Source organism: Diuraphis noxia, unplaced genomic scaffold (assembly GCF_037042655.1).
Source record: "Diuraphis noxia isolate RWA-SAM2 unplaced genomic scaffold, SU_Dnox_SAM2 contig0002, whole genome shotgun sequence".
Lineage (NCBI taxonomy): Eukaryota > Metazoa > Arthropoda > Insecta > Hemiptera > Aphididae > Diuraphis > Diuraphis noxia.
This window is the reverse complement of record NW_028301712.1, coordinates 7,261,109-7,272,612: the sequence shown is the minus strand read 5'-3', so window position 1 is coordinate 7,272,612 and position 11,504 is coordinate 7,261,109. Positions and strand designations below refer to the sequence as shown.

The 11,504-nt window shown below is 33.5% G+C and overlaps 1 protein-coding gene and 1 long non-coding RNA gene across 2 annotated transcripts in view; both read left to right on the top strand.

The window, feature by feature from the left end:
- The first annotated feature begins 184 nt into the window (after positions 1 to 184).
- Positions 185 to 3,619, top strand: LOC107170436 (IQ motif and ubiquitin-like domain-containing protein). Its single transcript, XM_015520555.2, has one exon. The coding sequence runs from the start codon at positions 346 to 348 to the stop codon at positions 2,413 to 2,415; it is 2,070 nt and encodes a 689-aa protein (XP_015376041.2). The 5' UTR covers positions 185 to 345; the 3' UTR covers positions 2,416 to 3,619.
- Positions 3,620 to 4,041: 422 nt separating this feature from the next.
- The window catches only part of LOC149058002 (uncharacterized), a 79,378-nt gene continuing 71,915 nt past the window's right edge, over positions 4,042 to 11,504 (top strand). Inside the window, exon 1 of the long non-coding RNA XR_016190071.1 lies at positions 4,042 to 6,227. This is a non-coding gene — a long non-coding RNA (uncharacterized LOC149058002). The remainder of the gene's footprint in view (positions 6,228 to 11,504) is intronic.

Below are 11,504 nucleotides of genomic sequence, written 5' to 3'. Positions count from 1 at the left end.
TCCTAAGTTATACAATACAATTTAATGTAAAAAATAATATTTCACAACTGTTAGGTTGTAACAAAATATTACTGTATAATTATAAAAAAAAAAGGAAAATAATTTTATTTAGTAGCACAATGCCACAATCTGAGATAGTATCTTAAATTGTGTTTAGTAGGTAACAAACAATTCCAAATTAGGTTGTCATAGAGATTTAAGTGTAATCAATAAACATAGCCCCTGGTATAGGACCACATCACATTCTTTCAGTGAACTAGTGAAGACTGTGAATGGATTGTACTACTTATCTATAATGTATTTATATTTGTATAACAGTATAATAATATAACACTCACTATTATAATGCCGGATGAAATGCCTCAAAGTCTTGATATGAAAACCGAAAATTACTGTGGTAATGAGATTGTGACTGTCAAGTTCCGTACGGATGCAAACGAAACCCTGACGCAGGCGTTCAACCTAAATACCGACATTGGTGCGCTTAGGTCGCACCTGTACCAGACACTGAACATGGACCCGAACCGAATAGTTATTGAACGCGAAGAAACAGGAGTAGTGTTGCGTTTGCCTCATGACGGGCAGACGCTCAAGGAGCTCGGGGCGACGTCTTTGGGCATTTTTGAACTATACTTGAGGGGTGACGGCATACAGCTTCCCAAGCCACCCGCGTACTACTTGCCAGCAGTGGACGTCATCACAGTAGACGTTAACCACAGGAGACTCGTGGTGGAAATCGAACGGTGTGGAGGGGTGGAAGGCCGTAAGCGGTGGCTGGGTGGGTACCGGGACAAGCGGACCGGCAAGACATACTTCCATGCGGCCGCGCAGACTGATCCCAAGGCTGTCACGACCGATGCGCCCGTTGTCCACCGGGTGGACGGCCGGACGCAGACTTGCATCGACAGAGCGGTGGGCCGGGCGACGAGCCGACCGGCGTGGACGCAGACCGACAGCGATGACTACAGCGGCAGTTTCGGATACACGGATGGCAAGTGGGTGAGGCCGAGGCGTTACCACAGTTACCAGTCGTGGTTACAAGAAGATCACGTTCTAAGCAGCGTGCTCAAGATACAGCGAGCATTCAGGAGAACTTTGGCGGCACGAAAGAGACGGCGTGTAGCGGCCGCAGCCGAAGCTGAAGCGAAAAATGATGACGATCAACGGCGGATGCTGCGGCAGCGGCAGTCCCGCAGCATGACGTCGGGACCGGACGGTGGTGCGGCTGCGGTGACGACATCGGCTCTTGAATCCAAGCAGCAGCACTTCTATTCGCTGTACACGATGATCGGAAAGTGGTGGAAGAAGGAGCGGCAGCGGGTCAAGGAGATCGAAGTTGAAAATGCTAGGAAGGCGGCGCAGATGAACCTGCTTAAGAAGGAGATCAAGTTCTTGCTGGAGGTGGAGAAACAGCGGTCAGAGCTCAAGTACGAACTGACCAAGCATGACGACGTGACATTCCTGAACAAGACGTCCAAGCCGAAGATGTTCAAGAACAAATCGGGTAAGCTGCTTACCGTGGACACAGTGGGCAACCAGAAGGCCCGGGCGCTAAAGGAGATCTATGCGAAAATAGTTATTCCGTGTGACGGCGTTAACCGGGCCGAAGCGCTCGACGAGCTGCATGCAGCAGTGTCCGGGTCGTGCTACAAGTATAAGGAACATTTTCTGGCGGCCGTGGCGATGGAAAAGGGCCTGGCCGACATGGGTGCGGATGCGGACAGCTTGCGGTCAGCGCGATCCCGCGTTGAGCAGATGTTCCGGCACTACATCCGGCAGCCGGACGTGAATCCGGAAGCGGATTCTTACTACCGGCCTACCGAGAAGCGCGTGCTCAACGTGTACACGTGTATCCGGTGCAAACGCAACCTGGCGGCCACCGACTTCTCGCTGGAGAGTCGCGTGAACCGGACCAATGTGTGCGCCAGCTGCGAGTGGACCGAACAGGTGGGACACAAGCGCATCGACATGGCCCCATACCGGCGTATGTTAAAGGCGCTCCGGCACGACGAGATGCAGAAAGCTGCGTACGGGTCCGAGTGTTTCCTGATGCAGCCCACCGAGGTATACCGGCTAGTGTCCGTCGTGTGGCGTGAAAAGTCGGCCGTCGGCGAGTCGAGTCAGCTCAACGGACTCCGGCTGGTCCGGTGGCGTCCTCACGAGCCCTGGTCGCCGTGGAACTGCGTGCTGCTGACCAGAGCCGAGGCGGAGGCACACTGTCGGCTGGACGGCGACCCAGCCGACTGCTACGACGAGCAGTTTGTCCGGTCCGTCACCAACAGGCATCTGATGGCCAGATTGCAGTTCAGCAATCTGGTGCAAGCAGTCAACCACCGGACCGCCGACAAGGCGAAACCACTGTCCAAACATTGGAAAACCGTCGCTGATCGTTTCAACATCAAGACGCATAATTAGACGTAACCACGAACGCCAGCACTGATCCTCTGGATTAGTCCGTGTTGATAGTATTGGACCGTAATATTTTTCAAGTATATTCGAAGCATTTAGAATTATGATGATCTCACGATACAGGGACCAGACGTTTTATATAATTAATTCCATTATACACGAAATAGATATAGTTTGTAGGTAGCACATAATTTAGGCATATATCACCTAAATAGGCAATTATAGTGATTTCATTTCCATTTTTATTTGTTTAATGGATGAGAGAACCATCATATTATGAAATACAATTTTAAAATATATCTCTACAGACCAATTGCGTCTAAAAATCAAGACTGAATGATGGGTTAATATATGGATTTGAGTGTAGTTGGAATTTCATTTTTTTACTTGTAGGGGCATTATATATTTAAATGAAACAAGCCGTTGTGGAGCTCAACCCCCCCCCCACTCCTTTCGTTGAAATACCTTTAAAAAAATTTTTACCCGTTTTCCTATACTTAATTTATTATAATATATAATACATCTATTATTAAGTTATTCGTGTTAAAATAAATTACAACATTTAGGTACATATTGTCAGATATTCGCATTTTAAAGTAGTCAAACACGGATCTTTATAAATGGCGATCATTGATTAGAGATAACAATTAGTCAAAAGCTGTCAAAAAAAAAAAAAAAAGAATGTATCATACTTAATATCTTAGTCAGGCAGTCTATTACTCAAAAAATTGCTCAATTTGTTTAAATAAAGTAAACTGACATGTCAAAACTATGGACTAAGGTACACAGGACTAGATGCGACTTGGTTGGAGGGTGTGTGGAGTTGAACACGAAATGTTTAGGATATAGAACAGGCGGTGTGCAGGGAGTATTTACCTTTTATCATTATTAACTCCGCCTTAGTGGATACTTAAGGAACTAGATCACATTATAAGAAATATCTTGTTCCGTACGGAAAATACTTCCTGCAAATCTTAGATCATATGCTATAAATGGACTCCATTTTTTTGTATATTGAAACACGAGTCTCTGACATGGATGTATGAAGTGCGTTAAGTTAGATTAGGTTGACTGCTGATTAATATTATATTTAGATACCTTGCGCGTTTTTTCAAAATATTAATTACGTTTATAATATATTTAAGATAAATTATTCACATGTGTATTTACTGTTTTAGTGTTTTAATAATAAATATTGCCATATTTTAAATTTTTATTTTTTATATTACATAATTGATAATAGGTATTGATTTTTACTATAATCATACAAAAATAAAAATAAATAAATACTGTCTATTGGTTTTTGAATAAAATTAATTTCTTATAATTTCTTATAATATTTTTACTTGTTATTGAAAGCGTATGTGTTTTTCAGAAAAAATGAAATCTTAATGTTGCATAATAATCAATTATTAGCCGTAACAATTGACTATGATGGTTGTCAAATACATCTTGATTGAATAGGTGATCTTTCGTAAGAGTTGAGTTAAATATTGTGGAATCTTGGCTTACTTCAATCATAGGTACTTTTTACTGATAATATTTGTTTTATATATATATATATATATATATATATATATTTTTAAATATCATCTGTTTTTTTTTTTTTTTTTATTGATCTTATATAAAACATCGGCTTCTGTGGCCATTAGTTTACAAATTTACAGTTATTTAAAATTAGTTAACAATTACAATATTATATCTACATAGTGGAATTAAGGGCTACATCTGAGTTTATTCAGTTGCTAAACACATTTTATGAATATCTGACGAAACATTTATTAACTTTCCTCGAGTATTTAATTCAAGAAGTAACGAAGTCTCTTGATTTTGTTCTTCCACCAAACACGAATTACATACCTCACATAAATATTTGTTCCTTCAAATCTATAGACATTAAAGCAGGGGCGTCATTTGGGGGGGGCAGGATGTGCGGTTGCACCCCTTACTTTTAGAATGTTACAATTGGCCTGCGCCTTGCTGAAGCCTAAAATCATGCACGAGCCACGAATTCACAATTATTTGTATGATTAAAATCAAGTTGTAACCGGTCTATAATGTATGGAAGTAATTGAATGCGGGATAATATACATTACGTATGTATATCTATTTTTATATAGTCTGGTGAAATTTCAAAATGGCCTGCTTGAAACTTCGCACACCCAAAAAAAAACCTGGAATGACGCCCCTGCATTAAAGAATGGATAGGTCAGGGCTATATTAATAAAATAGAGAGGTGTGCCGTGTGCCGATATGAGGAAGAGAGAAAGAATGTTTTTATCAATGTCTCTCATTAAGGCAGAGGTCTTATAATAAATTATATACATATATTTGTGTTATAACGTTATAACACTTCTATAACATCAAAATATTTTCATGTTCGTTTCCGTATGATAAGCAAAAATGGCCTATCCAATTTTTTATATCTATAATGTGCACACCGCCTGTTCTATAACGTCATATGGCGATCAACCTCCACACACCCTCCAACAAAAACCTTGTCGTGTCCAGCACTGAATATCTTAGTGACTAAGTCCGTGGTTTTAATTAACATTATAGTTTAATGTGTTTAATTTTTATTAAAATCGTTTATTATTCAGATATTCAATATATTTTTTGCTACAAGCTGATGTAGTGATCACGATTAAAGATATCTTTAATCGTGGTAGTGATGTTGTGATAACTGATAATACTGTAAAACCATAGACCATAGACCATAAACCATAGATATGAGGTCTATGTGTAAAACTCGTTAACGTTTTTTAGGTTATGTCTATACACAGACACGACGGTATTTTTCTGTATTTACCGCGATAAGATAGCAATATAGCATTGAACTATTGAAGTCATGAAATAACTAACTTAGTTATATATTGTTCTGTGGTTATATCATGATTGAAGTAACGCATCGTTCAGTCCATGACAAAATCTGTTTTGTCATGTTTCAGTCGTTCTATCGTATATTATATTATTATGTGAAAATCGTTTTAATTTTAAATTTAGAAATACTTGGCATCAGTTATGACTTAAATAATTAATAAAATGTTACTAATGTATTTTATGCTTCCTAATTTCTTACATTGTGTATTAAAACATATTAAAAAATTTAAGTGAACCAAAGGGTTCCGCATACAATCGTCAATCATTTAATTAAATAAACCAGAATGTTCAAAATTAACTGGAAATGTTGCTGAAAATTCAAAATTATTTAAAGAAAACATTTTGATATTTTTCGAAGCCATGGAAACTTCTACAAAACAGGAAAAGCTATTGGTAATACGTTTACTAAATTTAGTTAACAGTGATGGAGTTATGGACCATTTAACATTGATAATAAAAAATAAACTTTCAATATTATTTTTTTAAAGTTAGAAGGGTACTGTATACCAAAGAGAAACAAAGTAATGGGAAACTATACATTTTTCATGAGAAAATAGGACTCCAGTTAAATGTTCAATAAATTTTATGTTGAACCAATAGATCTCATAAAAAATTGTGACTTAAGGGAAATAAAAGACAAATTGTTACAAATTCAGATCATACTTGGTATCAGTTACAAAGTCCTTCAATCAAAATTGCTACATGAAGACTTGAGCCTTGATAAAGTCTTGAGGCATCGTCAAATAACTGAACATGCAGAAATTAACAGAAAATTAGTGGTACAAGAAAGTTAAACTAAAATTAATATAATCAAGAAGAATGAAAAAATTTAACAAGTTTCATTTAACAAAGTTTCAAGGAAAAAAGAAAAAAGCAGTGAGAGAAAATATCGTAACAGTACAGCAATGAACATTCAAACAAGACACCTAAGGAAAATGGTAAGGTAAAAACTTATATATTTAATTGTTACAATATTGTGGTAAAGTACATGGCTTAAATGAGTGTCTGGAAGTTTTATAGAATTCGTGTAATTAAAAATCATTTTGTTGATGTACAAAATTAAAATAAAAAATGAAAATAATCAGGTTAACAGAGTAGAAAAAGAAAATGAAGTGTATAAATCTTTATGTTTGGATGAGGTTAAAATAGATACAAGTATACATGGGAAATGTAAAAAAAAAAATGGATTAAATATAGAAATAAAGTTTGATATTGTAATTTGTAAGACTGAAATATAAATTTAATGAGGTAGTTAAGATACAAATTGAAAGGGAAATTTTGTCAAATAGAATGTTGATTTATTCAGTGGAGTTGGAAAATTACCTTGTAATAAATAATATATAATTAATAATCTGTTAATTATTATTAATTAATTGATTAATTTTTATCTAATGAATAATGAATAATGAATTTTCTATTTTTAAAAATACAAAAATATGATGGGATAATTATAAAAATGACTCCTGTCTATAATATAGTTATATTAAAATTTGATCTTAAAGTTAAGGACCTGTTTTATTCCTTACACTTAAGTGCCAGTGGCGTGTCCAGAACTTTTTTTGTGGATGGGCCACAAAAATTAAGTTCAGAATGGTTTTACCCCCTCCTCATACAAAAATTTGATCTATTTATAAGTTTAAGTATTTTTATTATATATTAGTCTAGTACTTATATAAAAATGTGGGTGGGCACTTACCCACCGGACCCACTTCCTAAACACGCCATTGTTAAGTGTTGAAGAATGATACCAGATGCAAACATTAGAATTATTACACAATTACCTTCTTCCAGTTGTTCTAAAGGATCTCAACATTGTGTATTATCTAAAGCCGTGTACACACTTGTAACATCTTCTGTTACGCTGTAACGCCGTAACACCGTTCCACCAGTTGTCGGTAAATTGAGTCGCATCAAAGGATGTTACTCGCTAATGTTACAAGTGTGTACGCGGCTTAAGAACTTGATCAAATACACCATACAATATAATTTATAATTTAAATTTTACGAGTATTTTTATTAATTCTTCAAAAAGATAATGTGCCCCCACTGAACATGTTAGTGTGTTCTTTTGCTTTTGAGTTGGTCTCCCAAAGCAGCTTCCTATTGAGGAAAATCCTCAATTCTTTAATATTTACTAAAAAAAATATAATTTATTCACTAATTTTTAGTTATTTCAATAAATTTCATTAGTTTTAATTTTTTTAGTGTAGATACGTGTTATTCCAACAAAAAAAGTTTCCATGGTATTACATCATGACGATACAAGTTATTTCAAAAATTATAAAATGTACTTACGTGGTATAAAATGATAATATTATTTTATTTGGTTTTTTTTATTTTACAATTCATATTTCATATAGTTAATATTTTTAGATTCTGTTATTAATACAAACTATGAATTACCTAATTAGGAGAAATATTAAAAAAAAAAAAAAGGTAACACATTAAATCTGACGGTTAAAATAGAATCCAATAGTTTTAAACCCATTCTATTCCTAAACTTAGTTTTGACTACATTCATTTGACTGAAAAGACGTTCCACCTCGGCATTTGATCAAAGAAGAACTAATATTTGCATTGCCAAATTTGCAAGATCTTGAAAAGGATTCAAACCACTAGCATCTGTATATGATAAAACCTCGTTCCAAAATTTTATAGTGTTTGATTTTTCCATCCACTTAACACTTAAAATATTTGACCATTGTATATTTATTTTATCAATTGTTTGTACATCAATATTAAGTAGTTGTGAAAGTCAAGTTAAAGGATCTTTTATTACTTTTAAAGTATTTTGAACTGATAACGATGATATTGTTTCCAAAATATCTATGTTTTTTGGCAGCCTTTGCTGTAGCTGTTTTAGTAAAACTCGATGGAACCGCAAACATCTTTCTTTTAGTTGTCATTTTTTTTCGTCATTTGATTTACTGATACTTAGTATTTGTTCAAATTTATAACCAAAATAAACTTGTTGTATTGTATACGAATCCATGTTGGTGGTTAAAGGATTTTGTCGACAGTTAGGATTGACAAATCTTTTGGAAATCGATTTTACAAGGTTGGTTAAATCATTAATTAATTTACTAATATCTGCTGAACTTGACTCAAATGATTTATTAACCATTTGTACTTCTTCTAAAATTGGGTGTAAAAATGTTAAGTATGCTAAATTGTTGGGATCATTGTACATTTCATATAGGATGTCAGCTGCATAACATTTATTTTTATTTTTTGTTATAACAAATAATGTTTTCAACTCAGTCCACTGATGCAAAATGCGAGCAACCGCAGATTCAATAGACATCCATCTGGTATCACAGGACCGAACTATTTTCAAAGGGTCATGTCCATCATTTATTGCTTTATACATATTTTTATACTCAGCCTGGCGCAAAGAAGAGTGAGCAAACCAATTGTAAGTCTCTCTTATAATATATCCAATATTTCGAGGTAATGCATCAGCTGCAGCAGCAGATACAGCCAACTGCAAAGAATGACAAATACAAGGGACATGAATTAATGCAGGGATCTCTTCTTTAAGTTTTTTATAGACCCCATTGTTTATGCCAACCATAACAGACGCATTGTCTGTTCTAATACCACATAACTTTTGGAGGTTTAATTGTTTGCTGTGTAATGTCGATTTAATTGCATGAACAATTGCGTTTGCGTCACACTCCTCTAACTGAACAAGTGACAAATATGTTGAGGTAATTTGTTTAAAACAAATGTCAAAATATGTGATAGTTATACCTAAAAACTTTAATACACTTATATCAGTCGATTCGTCGATCAAAATGCTGAATGGCCTATTTCAAAAATTATAAAATGTACTTACGTGGTATAAAATGATAATATTATTTTATTTGGTTTTTTTTATTTTACAATTCATATTTCATATAGTTAATATTTTTAGATTCTGTTATTAATACAAACTATGAATTACCTAATTAGGAGAAATATTAAAAAAAAAAAAAAAAGGTAACACATTAAATCTGAATTATACTTTATTATTAGGAACTGAACAATTTACTTATGATTTATACAATATTTTATTCAATACATTTTAGAATTAAAACTTGAAACAATAAGTATTCAAACACAACAAAATTAAACTTTTTTCCTTATAACATTTTTTTTTAAATTGTCAAATGTACAATATAACAACAAAATTTAAAAAATACAAAATATATCAAAATTGTGGTGATATTAAAACAACAAATGCACTCTTTGTGTTTACGTAATTCACTTCATAAGAAACAAAATATACTTTATAACTAATAATATTAAAGTTTAAAATAAAATTACTAACATTATTATTAGGAATTGCACAGCGTTACACTTATGACAATACCACGTACAGTAGGGTCTCGATTATCCGAACACAGGCTAATCCGAAAGACGCGGTAATCCGAACGGGCTTGAGAATTATCTTATCGCCATAATATGTACATATTATGTATGTATTTATAAATAATATTTTCCGGTAATAAAGTTTTTCAATTATGTGGGACAAGGCTACCAATTCATAACGGGAACCAATGTACAAAAAAAAATCAATATTTTAAATGGTAAAGTTCATAATTAATATTAATATTTTTATGTATTCAATGTCTTTTGAAATAACGAGTTTTTACACGATTAATACAAATAAAAATAAAATTTCATATTTTAAATAAAAATAAAATTGATGTTTTTTTTTTAAGCCATAGGTAATCCGAACAAATCGCTAATCCGAACGACCCCTTTCCCCAATCTCGTTCGGATTATCGAGACCCTACTGTATCTACATTTTACCAATTGTTCAGGAGAGTGAAAAAACTGAATAAATATCAACATATATTATATACCTATTTTTTTTTTCAAGTTTAAATTTAAGTTATGATTTTTTGACATTATTTTTAATAAAATTCTTCAAATTTGGTTACTGTTTAAAATTTAGTGTAGTTACGTGGTATTTACTAAAGTTTTTGTGAGATACGTGTTATTGAGCAGTGCTTTTATATGGTTGAAATTTATAAAAATACTAATAGTAGGTTCCTAGCATAATATTATTAAATAAATAATACAATATTATTTATTAATGTTTATACTCATTTTAAAAATATGGATAAATAAAAAAAAACATTTATACAAATCAACATAATATCAATGTGTAGCTTCTTGCTTACTTTTATTTAAAATAGATTTATTTTTATTGCACATTAGTTACCAAATTACTTGGTATAATATAAAACTTAACAGTTAACACTTAAAAGTTTTAATAATTCAACATTGGTAAGGATCTTAACATTAGACAGTCATACTGTTTCAAATTAAAAATTAAAAAATTAAAATAAATAAAAATAACTTTGAAACAAAATAAAAAATAAACAATAGTTAACAATAGTATTTAAGTATTTCATTTTAACAATTAACAGTCGTTTGTATTCTTATGTTATTTAAAATATTATGTACAAAATAGCAAATATTAACTAAAATCACATTTTCTGTTTTCTTTCTTTGAAAGCAGATTCATATGGTAGTGTGTCATAAAAAGGGTGCACATCCACAGGAAAAATTTCTTTCAATTTTTGTAAATCGTTCCATTTACTTCTAGTAAGTTTTAGAGGTCCTGTGTATAATGGCTGTAGGGCTTCTTCAGCAAGGACAGCCTTGTTTCTTGTTGCGCGTTGGGGTAACAGCCCAAGGATCATCAAATTTTAATTTATAATATATAATTCCTGAGGGATCATACATCAGTCCTCTTAAATCCTTACACTCAGGATCCCCCACAGTCTTCCCAGGCCTAATGGAATTATAAATAAGGTTTTTTTATAGTCATGAAAGAAAGTATGGGTTAGCAATTCAGCATTAAGTGGAGTTGGAAACTTTCTTGCATTCAGAGTATATCTCACGTAGTCTGTGGGTAAAAATATATCTTTTTCTTTACAACTTCGCTCAATTAGACTATGGACACTGTCAACTTCCATCTGTGTATGTCCCTTTATTAGATATTTTTGTGTTACACTTACCTTATATTTCATAGAGTATTTTAACAAGCCATTAGAAAGTACTACATTTCTGTTTTGGTATCCACACCCATTTGTATACACAACTATTGGTTTTTGGTCGAGGCAAACCTTCTCAAGATGTTTAACCAGTATTGTGGTGAAGACAGATACTTCTAGGTTTCCTTCAGTCTCATACCACCAATAGTTGTGGCATTCATCATT

Bases quoted from the DNA above. Each gene is read 5' to 3' on its own strand.
- LOC107170436 (XM_015520555.2), top strand. From the start codon at position 346: ATGCCGGATGAAATGCCTCAAAGTCTTGATATGAAAACCGAAAATTAC.